The 12,991-nt window shown below is 39.7% G+C and overlaps 1 protein-coding gene across 1 annotated transcript in view; it reads right to left on the bottom strand.

Annotated features, from left to right (window-relative positions):
• Positions 1 to 9,818, bottom strand: part of LOC126455471 (uncharacterized) — a 146,932-nt gene extending 137,114 nt beyond the window's left edge. The window contains exon 1 of the mRNA XM_050091225.1: positions 9,513 to 9,818. Coding sequence (XP_049947182.1) covers positions 9,513 to 9,571 — 59 coding nt within the window. The 5' untranslated portion in view covers positions 9,572 to 9,818. The remainder of the gene's footprint in view (positions 1 to 9,512) is intronic.
• Between the last annotated feature and the right edge of the window lie 3,173 nt (positions 9,819 to 12,991).

The following is a 12,991-nucleotide window of genomic DNA, read 5'->3' as shown; positions in this document are numbered from 1 at the left end:
GGGGCCCAGCAGTGAACCAGTGACATGATGTTAGTCACCTTGCCCACCATACATCGCGAACATTCAGCTACATCCAGGGCAGGCAGTGAGAAGGTACCCCATAAAGTCCTTACATGTTGTCGAGGCATGAGTCCATTTAAATGTGCAGCTATGAAGTATTAAAGTGCTCTGAGATAGCGACTCACTTCCTCCTGGAGATGGTTGCTGCAACTTATAAGATCTGTAAACTAATGTGCTGTGATGCACATGACGGGGCCCCACCAGGAATGCTGACACCCAGGAGCTGGCCAGTGGCATGTGTCTCAGTTAAGCATCGCGTAGAAGTCTGCCTGAATTTTTGCAGGGGGTGCCAGTTTCCAGGGGCAGAACTGGTCCCTGTGAGCAGAGGTATGTCGTGTCCGGACACCTACATCTGTGTAGGCGGGTGAGTGGCTGTACAGCCCTGGTCATGATCTGCTGTCCCACAGGGCAGGAATCGGGATGCTGCTGAAGTGAGCCAAAAGGCAGCTTACCTGTAGAAGGCACCAAGTCCAGTGAGGAGGACTTAGTACCAGAAGATGGTCCAGCAGTAACTGAGGCCTGAAGTTGTGTTGGTTGGTTGATGACCCATATCACTCCAGCATTGGTGTATTCTTCTTGTAGTAGTAAGCACTGCCAGACTGCGAGTGCCTCTGCTAGAAGTGATGGATACTTGTACTGGTTGGAAATTCATTTGTTGTGTCAATGTACTGTTTCAGCCTCAAATGGAATAACAAATCCATGACTGGAGGGTGTAGGAACTGCCCACTTGTCCTGAAAAAGCTGTATCTTTCAGTTACATCATCAGGATTTTGATGCTTGGCCTGGCTCACCTTGCAATGTGCAGGATATAAGCCATTACACATACAGCATTGGGTGTCTCTCACATTTCTTAGATCAATGCCTCAATTCCTCAAAGTGAAGTCACACTCTGGACCATTTTTTTGCTGATATCGCCAAATGGTCTTAATTTTCTGCTGTCTTGTCCACAGTGCCCAATTTTTTTTTGCTGTCAGGTGTATCACCTGCCATCAGAACATGATGTAGCTCTTGACACAAAGGAAGATATGATATGGGCACAGTCAGCTCAGACAGAAGGAACTGCACTCGGTGGACACGTCTCCCATTGCCCAAATTGGCTAACCACAATTCAGTCCTGTCAGAAGTTTGGAAGTTCATATATTGGGCCATCCTCAAAGAGACAGGTGCTTGATCCAGAAATTATACAATATTTTCATTTACAACATCATCTGATAGTACTAGAAAGCATTGTTCTACTTCAGTTACTCATTGACAGATGTTTGGAGGTAATACCTTTGCCACTAATTGGTGGGGACACTCTGCTCATTACATCAAAATCTGTGGATATAGCTATATTGAGGCAATTGGTGCACCACTGTTCTTACCAAACTCACATTACCAATGACAGAATGGTAAGCCTGTGGATGTGAAGTTTTTACTGAGCATCAAGCGGCACCCAGCCAAACCACCCCATGGCCCATCCTGCCATAGCCATTTGATGCATGTTAAAGGTATTTTAAATCTGTCTTTGCAACTATAAGAAAATGAATATTTTTAACAAAAATAAGCATTCTCTTGTAGTTGCAAAGACGAATTTAAAATAGCAATCATAATTATAAAGCAACTACGGAGAATATGGCTACACAAAAGAAGATATATGTGGATTGAAAGTATATGTTGAGTTTGCTGGCTTGTTTCTATAATCTTGATAGATGTTTGTCATTCACAGATTTTCAGATTTTTTATACACAATACCAGATGTGGCTTACAGTTTCCACAATGTGGAAGATGTGAATTTGTTGCAAAGTGAACAAATTCTCTAGTGTCAAGAGACTTAACAAATTTTGTGCACTTCAGCTGTCTCAAAATACCATGCACACGTTACAAAGACTGTCAATATGCACCCCATGTTCTGTTTTTCTTATTTTTTTTATTTTTTTGGATCTTCTGAGTGGTTTGAAGCAGCCCTCCACGAATTCCTCTTCTGTGCCAACCTCTTCATCTCAGAGTGGCACTTGCCATCTATGTCTTCAATTATTTGCTGGATGTGTTCCAATTTCTGTTTTTCTCTTGAGTTTTCACCCTCTACAGCTCCTTCTAGTATCATGGAAGTTATTCCGTGATGCCTTAACAAATGTACTACCATTTTGTCCTTTCTTCTTGTCAGTGTTTTCCATATGTTCCTTTCCTCACCAATTCTCTGGAGAACCTCCTCATTTTTTACTTTATCAGTCCACCTAATTGTCAACATTCTTCTGTAGCACCACATCTCAGATGCTTCAATTCTCTTCTTTTCTGGTTGTCCCACAGTCCATGTTTCACTACCACACAATGCTGTACTCCAAATGTACATTCTCAGAAATTTCTTCCTCATATTAAGACCTATGATTGATACTAGTAGACTTCTCTTGTCAGAAATGCCCTTCTTGCCAGTGCTAGTCTGCTTTTTATGTCCTCTTTGCTCCATATGACATGGATTATTTTGCTGCATAGGTCGTAGCATTCCTAAACTTAATGATCGCCAATCCTCATGTTAAGTTTCTCACTGTTCTTATTTCTGCTATCCCCTTGGCTTTGTCTTTCTTTGCTTTACTCCCAGTCCATATTCTGTACTCATTGGACTGTTCATCCCATTCAATAGATCCTGTAATTCTTCTTCACTTTCACTCAGGATAGCAAAGTCATCATTGAATCTTGTCATTGGTATCCTTCCACCATGAATTTTAATTCCACTCTTGAATATTTCTTGATGCATCAAAACATAGAAAGATCCAGAGACAGTGATTTGTGAGTGAAATTTCAGCCATTCTTTTGATTACCCTTTGTATAAAAAAGTTAAACATGAAAATCATGTGGAGTTTAATATGATTCCCTTAAGCTCTGCTACTTGAGCCTTCCAGAAGTCCATAAGAACTGTACTTTACCGAAGGCACACCCCTATACCTCTGCTACATGGAGCTAACTGGCATTTTAAGGTGAAGCCTTAACACTAGCTACTACCTGTTTGGAAATCATCACTGGATATGAACAGTTCAAAAAGCGTTTACTGTTACTGTTTAAATGTGAGAGGAAAATATTCTAAATGCTTCCTCATCATTCAAGTCCTATAGTACATTACTGGAAAATATATTTTAAATTATCTTTTAGGGTTTCTCTGCCACAGAGTCTTTAACTTCATGATACCCAGGACTTCTAGCAAGAAAGACACAATCTTGTGAATGCTAATAAAACTTCTCACTATGGAAAGACTGTCACAGATGATAGTCACAGACAATGACCTCAAAAATTAGGTTACATATATTTCTAGAATATTGTGGCAGGAATGGGATTACCTGGCCATGTTCCATCTGCAATGGAGAGACAGACAAATGGTTGGACTTCTGAAATAATATGCTCAAGACTCAGCCAAAGACAAGGGATAATGCAGAAATACTGTTTCTGAGCATGTACTGGGGTGGCATGCCAGTGACAAGAGGTTGACTGAGATTTTACATGACATCACTCACTGATGCTGCAGTAATTATTCCACATGACGGATAGCAGGAACATAATGCACTATCAGCTCGACTTTCAGCCTAGAGACCTAGTTATGATTTGTACCTTTGGAACCCAAAGAATATGTATGATGGGGAGCATCATCAGGGCGGCTGGGTCTCAGACAGTGTCAAGTATGGTTACCTCTGTTGTAACGAAATAGGACAGTAATATTTCTGTGTACCTGTAAATGTGAAGGGTGTTCCAAATAGTAAGCTGTCTGTGGAAGAGTACTGTTAGGTCCCTTTAACCACAGGGACCTTCATATATTGGGAGTAGGAATGACATTTGCAGCAGGTAATTTGTGGAGAGTTTCTGAGGCACAATATAAGGCAGAATGTTTCTGGTCTTACTTGCTCTGTGTGTCTGCATGGGGAGGCAAGGGTTGGGGAGGGGGGCATTTACTGTAATTTATAGCACTGTATTTCCTGTTCCACTGAAACTGAAATCTAACTTCAATTCTGAATTCCAGATGACTCATTGCCTGCATCTGTAGCGAAGCAGTAAGCATGCCATGTGGAGAACCTGTGTTGAATTCCTTAATTGCCATCGACCTTCCCTTGGTGGGAGGACTGGACCAGGATGCACGCAGCCTCATAAGGCCATTTAAGGAACTACTTAAATAAGAAGTAACATCTACAATGTTCAGAAAGCTGAGAAACGCCGGGAGAATGGTGTCCTCACTACATGCCCCCCTCCTCCCTCGTATCACTTTCAAATGGTGCAATTGGCAGGCCAGTGAGCATCATGGTTTCTTCAGGACCTGATCACAGATTTACTCAAGATGTCACCTGGTTGAGGGCAGTGTGGTGTGCAGCTGGAAGAAATTACTCCATCCACAAGAACAGCATGAATGGCAACCATGATCAGATGGTGCACATATGTGACAGCAATTTAATTGGAAAACCATCTTTCTGAATGATCAGCAAAAAGCAAAATGCTATTGCCACTTACTATAAATATGGTGCAGTACTTCCACTACACCAGCACTGGACACCTTTGACATGCACTTGTCAGGTGCGCGAACATTGCTCTGTGCCATCTTCTGCGCTGGTTCACCAGTACTGTTTCTGCTAGCTGTTAGTAATCATAATACCAGCTATGCACTTGGTTCCTCTATTTCTGCATTCCATCAGACTTCAAATTCTGAGCCATCTGTCAACCAATGTGCTCTACCATCCTCTGCCACATCACACTGGATCTCCAAAGTCTGGGAATCCACTGACTGCAGGATTTCTAGCTAGCCCTCTCTACACAAATATGTAATCATCTTTCTAGCAGCAACTGATGAACAAATCACTAAATTATTTCTGATGCTACTGAAAAGTGCCAATAACTGGCATTAACCTACAACCATATTTGAATAAACTTTTTGTCACCCACTCAGATTTGCTAATAACATGAGATGACTCTTCTGATAACTGCTGTGAACGTTTTAACAATTCTGTACTTTTTTTCCCACACTCTATATGCTTAGTCTTTTTATGAAAGATGACTGAATCATCTCCGTATTTACTGCTTAATAACATATGTATTTGACAGTATGCACAGATAGTTCACTCAGATAATAAGTGTATTCCTGCCCACCAGACAAGTGAGATAAAAATTCAGCTAGTACTTCAAATTAGATCATAAATGTTATTCCACAAAAAACATTGCAGTAGGTGGTAATTGTCTCATTCTTCGACTTCACTTGGTACAAAATCACTGAGACTGAAATGAGCATATGAAAAAGTTGTGCCAAAGGCAAAATATAGTATTTCCAGACAAGTCCCACTTTAGTCTTTTGCAGAGTGATGGCCGCATCATTGGTTTGGAGAAAAAGTAGTTTGACAGCGCAGGACATAAGTTGCAAGTTAACTGTAGGAAGATAAACATTAAGAATACCAAGCAGATCTTATTGTTGGGTAGTAGTCATGGGAGTGGTAGAGAAGTCTTTTGTTAGTGTTCACACTGGGTAACTAAGATTTTAAGCCTAGTGCAGTGCTAAGTGATGTCATCTGCTGTTTAGACTCTTTGGGGAAAGCTCTTGGAAAAGACGATCATGTTAATAATAGTAGGGGAATCAGACGGGAGTTTGGACCATAACCTTAGCCACACAACTGAGGATGACAACTGGCAAGTTGTTGAGGATGCTCCTCACACTAGTGCAAAGACTGTGTCATTCTTGGGGCTATATGATAAGTTCTGGATGAAGTGTTCTGTGGATATGTTAATGCAGAGCTTGGAAGATTGCTCAGCAGAGAGGACATTCACATGAGTGTAACTGATGCTTTGCCTGTCCCTTTGTCACATAATACATGGCAGATTTGTATCTGAATGCTTTTGGTAAGAGGCTACTTGCATGGCTAACTGCCAGAGGCATTCATTCTGACTAAAGCAGTATCTGTCCTACCCCAGTGATTTCCAATGTGTTCACTAGGCCTTTTTAGGGTAATTCATTCGAAAGATAGAGCTGCAGTAAATATAGAGTTAAAATTAAATGGGTACTAGCAAAACAAAATACTACAGCATGGACAAAGCAACGTATTATAGAAAATACAGTCAGTGTCTTCCATCAAAAGATCCATTCATAAAAAGAATGAACTTCTCATGTCCATATGGATAAATGAGAAGATAAGTGAAATTTCAGCAGATTTGTTGTGCAAATCAGACCATCCTATGGAAATTACTGAAATTGAAGACGTTCATCTTGATGAACAAAAGCTAATATGTCACTACCATAGAACCAATAAGACGAAAGGAAGAGTTGCTACATGCATAAAATGGAATTATGTCCCAGGCTTTTCAGGTTAATTAATGTTTTGTTCTACAATAGAGGATTATGAAACGTGCAAGAGTGTAGTACTGACATTTTATAGACAACTACCAGGAAGTATCTTCAGATTCACAAAGCAAATGGAAGCAGTGTTCATAAGATTATGTCAACTTAACTGGGGAACTGCTGTGTGTGGAGACTTTAGTGTTGATTTTATATCAGATGGGCACGTAGAGTTATTGATGTCCAGCTTCAGATTATTTTTAACCGAAAAGTTGATTACGAATGGAAATTTACCGAATTTGATGTCAAATTTTCCTAGTAGGATTGACAGACAGTGTGTGATACCCATGGGCTATTTGGTTTTAAAGCTAACAACCTGCAGTTATTTGGCTGTAAACCCAATAGCAAACAGTTTAACTGACCATAATGTTCAACTGTTAACAGTAAAAATATTGCCCTTCTACATAATCATTAGTGTGTTATTATATACCTAATTTGTTGACTACAGAAATGGACTAGCGTTTCTATTGTTGGGGTGCAATCACTATCTTGGAACCTGCTGCTAATATTGAACTTTGGCTGACAAGATAATCCCTCCCTAGTACTGGTGTTCAGAAATGCATTGGGGAATCAGTTTTGTTTCAGAATTACACACAAACATATTTTGCAGAATTATCACTTATTATCACCCAGATGACATTTCCTAGTCTCTCCACACAAAACTAGTGGCTATGTCCAGTACGAAATACAAAAATTTTGTAGCATTGGAATTACATAAAAGACGCCCAGATTAAACATGTGAATCATATGCGTTTAGAAACCTGTCACTCAAATAAAATTGATCCATTGCTCAAGATTAGATGTAAAATAAAATTAATAATATTGTAATAGAAATTAGTAATTTGCTTCGTAATTGATTGAGCATTCAGCCTTCGGTGCCCCAGTGGAGCTGGAGCTCAAATGCTATGATCCATAATTAGGGCCATCTCTGATATGGAGAGAATTTCACTTCAGTCACATGGGCCTTTCTGATCTTGCAATTTCCTCCATCACTGGTGTGGTACCCAGTTTGTTAAGAGCGACACCACACAATTCTCTCTGATTTTTACCTTTGAGGTCTCTTCGTGAGATAATCATAAGAGGAAGCAGTGTATTGGTTGATTCAAGTGAAGAGAAACTGTAATCATCCTGAAATTTACATGTCTCTGTTGTAATCTTATGAAAATGTTTGAAATCGATTGAAAACTTTGATACACACAGGCCTAAAAAGTAGAAAATAATTATTTAAATAAAAAACTTTTTAATATAACGCTTTTTAATATGGCCTAAAAAGTATTTAAAAAAATTCTGCTAGTCCCATACAGATTCCTAACGCCACACAGACACTCTTGAAAATTTGTGCTTGTGAAGTTTTTATAGCTATGAAAATATTTGTAGAATTTAAAACGAAAAACGTGGGGCACGCGCAATACATAATTAATGGCTGAACGGTTCACCTAGTTACTATTATCCGTTGCATACACCCCGAGTTTTCCCTTTTAAGTTGTACAAGTATTTTCAAAGCTACTAAAAATTCACAAGCGCCAATTTTCAGGATTATCTGTAAAGGGTTAGGAATCTGTACAGCGCTAGGGGAAATTATTTTGTACTTCTTAGACCTTGTTAAATAGCGTTACATTAAAAAGATTTTTTTCTTCGAATAAGCAATCCGAGGATCTCGTTCCGATTGCAGTTCTTCGTTCCTTGTTCTTTTCTTTTCTATCGGCATATTTAATCTACTCGCTGTGTTTCTTCTTTCTATCTTGATACCATTTCGAACCAGTCGTTTTAGCTACCCTGCCTTGGAATCCTTTCAGTTTCAATACTTTTCCCCGAAAGGCTTCTCTGTTGTTTATACCTTCTGTTTTTATATTGTTTTTTTTTCTAAATGCTTTTTTACTTTGTTGACCATGTTTGCTGTGCACTTCTCACTCCACAAATATTTGACAATCATATTAGTTAATCTACTGTCTTGCATTCGCAATAAATGTCCAAAAACAAGGGCCTTCTTTTTCTCATTGCATTCGAGATATTTTCTATATTTTGGTATACTGCAGCATTACTTCGTAATTTCCAACATTACGCTGCGTTTTGTGGAGCCATTATTTTCCTTGTAAATCTCCTTTTTTGTTTAAATAATTATAAATTTCTAAACTTATAAGATTGAGGAGACGATCATTGTTACCTCTTACAATTCATTCTCCACTTATGAATCAGAAGGATGATACTATAACAAAGAAATAGCTTTAACTTAAAACAAATTGCTCCTATCGGTAGTTGCAACCAACCTTTTCTTTCGGACAGAACTGTCTTTGCATATTCAGTATGTTTATTATTACCATCCATTCCCACAGCAGAGATCTCTAAGGCCAGCACCGAGTGTGAGGGCGCAGTGCTAACAAACTGGGCTCGTATTAAGTAAGATACAAATCCGAGTCCAGCTGTGCAGATCTACAGGCGATGGACAAGAATACGGGAACACCAAAAGCACGTTACCATACGGCGTAGGTTAAAGAAAGCTTCCAGCCGTGTCGGAATGGATAAATACGTGTCCTGTATGGTCTCCAAGGGACGCCTGTAGCGTTCTTCCTGCAAAACAGTGGCAGGTTGAGGTAACGACGATGAAGGTGTACACCGATCACGCACCCATCTTCTCAAAGTTGACCACAAAGGTTCAATAATATTGAGATGTGGTGACTGGTGGCAAAGGAAGAAGCGACGCTTCATCCTCGTGCTCATAAAACTAGTCCTAGACGACGCGAGATGTGTGAACAGCGCCCCTGTCGTCTTGGAACAGCATCACCATTTGGAAATAAACATTTTACCGTAGGATGGGCCCGATAAACCAAAATGGTCACGTATTCCTGGCAATAATGCGACCTTTTAGAGTAACTATGGGACCTCACAATACCACGATGTGGTTGCTTAAATCATCACCGAACCCCTACCATCTTTCAGTCTTGGGACATAAGCTCTGCCAGAAGTTGGAAACAGTGTGAAACAAGACCCATCCATCCAAATGATAATTCTTTCATTTATCCAGAGTCCAAGTTTTACGGTATCTGCAATACGTTTTCCTCTTATTGGCATTTGCATCACTCATGAGTGGTTTCGGAATTCCACTTCACCGAGTAATTACCTGCGCCTGGAACCCCCGTCGTGTTGTTTTGGTGCTGACAGGGTTCGCGAGTGCGACATTCAGTTCTGCAGTCACTTTTGCAGCTGTTATCTCCTTATTTTTCGTCACAACACTCTTCAGTGCACATCTGCCACCATCGCTCAACACACACTTTTGTCTGCGTTGTGACTTATCGGATGATGTTTTTCAGATAAATCTTCAATACGATGTCTCTTTAAACACTAAACACTTTGGCTCCCTTGTTACTGAAGCACTCGCCATATGAGCACCAACAATTTGCCTACGTTCGAATTCACAAAAAGCACTCACAACTGTGGTCTGATCACGACTGACACTTGCAACGTACTGAGGACATTGCACAGATGCCGTCCGTGGTGAAACACAATGGTGCAACTAGCACGCTTGGCTAGCATCTGCATTTGTGTTCGAGCATGCATTTCTCACAGTGGTTCTATGTTTTTGTCCAACTCCCGTTAAGTTTTCCGTGGTTCCCTTGAGTCGCTTATGGAAAATGCCAGGATGGTTCGTATGAAAACACACAGATGTCCTTCACCAATCAGAGCTTGCCCTCCATCGCTGATGACCTCGCTGTCAACGGGACGTAACAACAAAATTTTCATCCTTTTGCTTTCACGCGCCAGCTAGTGATATGACGTTCGACGTGAAGATAGCCGGTTTTAATCGTGGTGGTAAACAAATTATCGTTCGTTCATTTGGCCGACAATGGGGGGACAGATGGTAGAGAAGTCCCTGATCGCTATACTCTGAGTTGTACCCTGTGTTGATCACAATGAGGGAGGGCACTTGGTACGTTTGGCGGTGATCTATCCGTGAAATGAGGACGTTGTTCGACAGAGCACTTTGCTATATCTGCTTTTCTTGAATTCCACACACGTCGACACATGCAGCATTATTGCCCCTCCCCTCTCCTCCGCCCCTAACTTAACCCGCACAGTCATCTACAAGAAGAAGGTGAACATTCGACAAAGAGCGCTTTTAAGTGAGGGCCACCCTTCCTCAGTATAGCAATGCATTCCATAAATATCCAGGGTTACTTTGGGTCGTAACTTTCGGACTATAACTGAATACTGATCGCTTAATTACCATTAACACTGATGTGAGCAAGTGAAATACGCTAAAAGAGGTAACTACTGGTACCTTTTACTTTCGCCTCAGTACGAAATAACAAAGCATATTTCGAGATAGTAATTTTGCCAAAGAAGCAATTAAGTTTGCACTTAACTAAACCGTCAACGATGAGGTCATTAGTGGCAGAGCGCTAGAACCAGGGTGGGGAAGGAAATCAGCCAAGTCCTTTTCATAGGGACCCTCCCAACATTAAGTGATCTGGTGCGGGGGTCGAAATACGGACTACCAGACTTGAGGTCTCTGTTCCAATGTAATGTGAATAGAGTGTTAAGCCCTGCTGCACTTCGCTCGGCCTGTCACTCCTGAAATAACGTCAGACTTCTGGTGGCAAATCTGAAGGCGCAGAAGGTGTTCTTATATGCTGTTAGTAAGGGAGCAAATATCGAGAACGACCGAAATTTCTATTTCGTGCTTAGTTAGGACGATGTTATGGGCATCCGCCTAAATTTACCCAATAGGAGTAAGAGCCAAAAATTTCCATTTCTAGTATAACTGATTCGGTGAGTCTGAGAACATGTCATCCCGAAAGAACGAAATTTGGCAGCAAGTGCAAGAATTTCCTTTTGTAACTATCTGTAACATTTGATAATTATCAACTTGATATTTTTAAAAAAGTAGATTACTTTGATACCTAAAAGGCGTTTCATTGGTGTATGTAAAGTTCATTTTCAGGGTCCTCTAGCTGGGGAGGTATCAAGAATGGTGTCCAGTAGGGTTCAGTCTGGGGTCCCTTATTGTTCTTAGTACATATTAATGAGTTGCCACTCTATATTCATGCAAAGCTAGTTCTTTTTGCTGATGATACAAATATAGTAACCGCACCCAACGAATAAGAATTAGCTGAGGAAATTGTAAATAATGTATTTCAGGAAATTATTAAGTGGTTCTCTGCAACTCTCACTGAAGTTTGAGAAAACGCAGTATATGCAGTTCTGTACAGTAAATGGCATAACATCATTGATAAATATAGACTTTGAACAGAAGTCGGTTGCTAAGGGGCGAAATATGCAAAATTTCTGGGTGTGTACATTGATGAGAAATTGAATTGGAAGAAACACATTGAAGATCTACTGAAACGTTTAGGTTCAGCTACTTATGCTATTAGGGTTACTGAAAATTGTGGTCGTAAAAATATCACTAAACTAGCCTACTGTGCCTCTTTTCATTCACTGTTTTCATATTGCATCATATTTTGGGGCAATTCATCACTAAGAGAAAACGTTTTCAGTGCACAAAAGTGTGTAATCAGAACAATAGCTGGAACTCACCCAGATCACCTTGTAGACATTAATTTAAGGAACTCGGGATATTCACAGTACTTTCGTAATACACATATTCACTTATGAAATTTGTCACTAATACCCCATCCCAGTTTGAAAATAATAGCAAAGTCCATAGCTACAACACTAGAAGAAAGGATGATCTTCACTATTCTGGGTTAAATCTGACTTTGGCACAGAAAGGTGTGAATTATGCTACCAAAAAAATCTTTGGTCATTTACCAAATAGCATTAAAAGTCTGACAGTCTGACAGATAGCCAACCAGTATTTAAATACAAATTGAAAGAATTTCTTAATGACATCTCCTTCTACTCAGTAGATGACTTTTTAAATATAAAGAAGTAATTGTAAAGAAAAAAGGAATATATGTTAAATTGAGACGTTCCGCATCATTACGAAATGTTGTACTCGTGATCTATGGAACAAGTATTAATCTAATGTATTATTAATATGTGCATGTATGACACCATTTTCATTTAACGACCAGAAACTGCATCCCCACACGATTGTAAAATAACAGCAAAATTTATATTTCTTTGTAGACCAATAACGTCACCGTTGGATATCAACAAAAATAGCCAACAAAAATGTCAGTGATTAACACCTAAAAGTGTAGGAACAGAAAATAAAGTTTGAAAAACACTTATTCAGCTTCGATACCATTTAAAACACCGTTTTTGCAGACAGATCTTCACAGCTGATAATGTTATTTCATTTTTGTGTTACTTTCATGACCTTTCATTTTTTTTGCTGATAATTCGAATAATAAAACTGAAAAAATAATTTTTAAAGCTGTAGTACTTCTAGTACGGTTATAAACTTAAAAGGGGACGGAAGAAGGAGGAGCGGCAAGAGAAACCACTTGTCCATTATAGAATTTGATAGACAAACTTTTTATTCATTACAAAATTATTACATATTTCTAAAAATAACCGTCTAAACTGCAATATAGCGTTGCCAAGTTCAAATGGAAATACCGTGGTTTCAGAGAGAAATGCATAACTTGGGTTTCGTTTGACTGTCAGGCTGTTGATCGTAAATTATTCCGT

The sequence above is a fragment of the Schistocerca serialis genome, chromosome 2 (assembly GCF_023864345.2).
Source record: "Schistocerca serialis cubense isolate TAMUIC-IGC-003099 chromosome 2, iqSchSeri2.2, whole genome shotgun sequence".
Lineage (NCBI taxonomy): Eukaryota > Metazoa > Arthropoda > Insecta > Orthoptera > Acrididae > Schistocerca > Schistocerca serialis.
The sequence above is the reverse complement of the archived record's forward strand: the minus strand, read 5'-3'. Positions and strand labels throughout refer to the sequence as shown.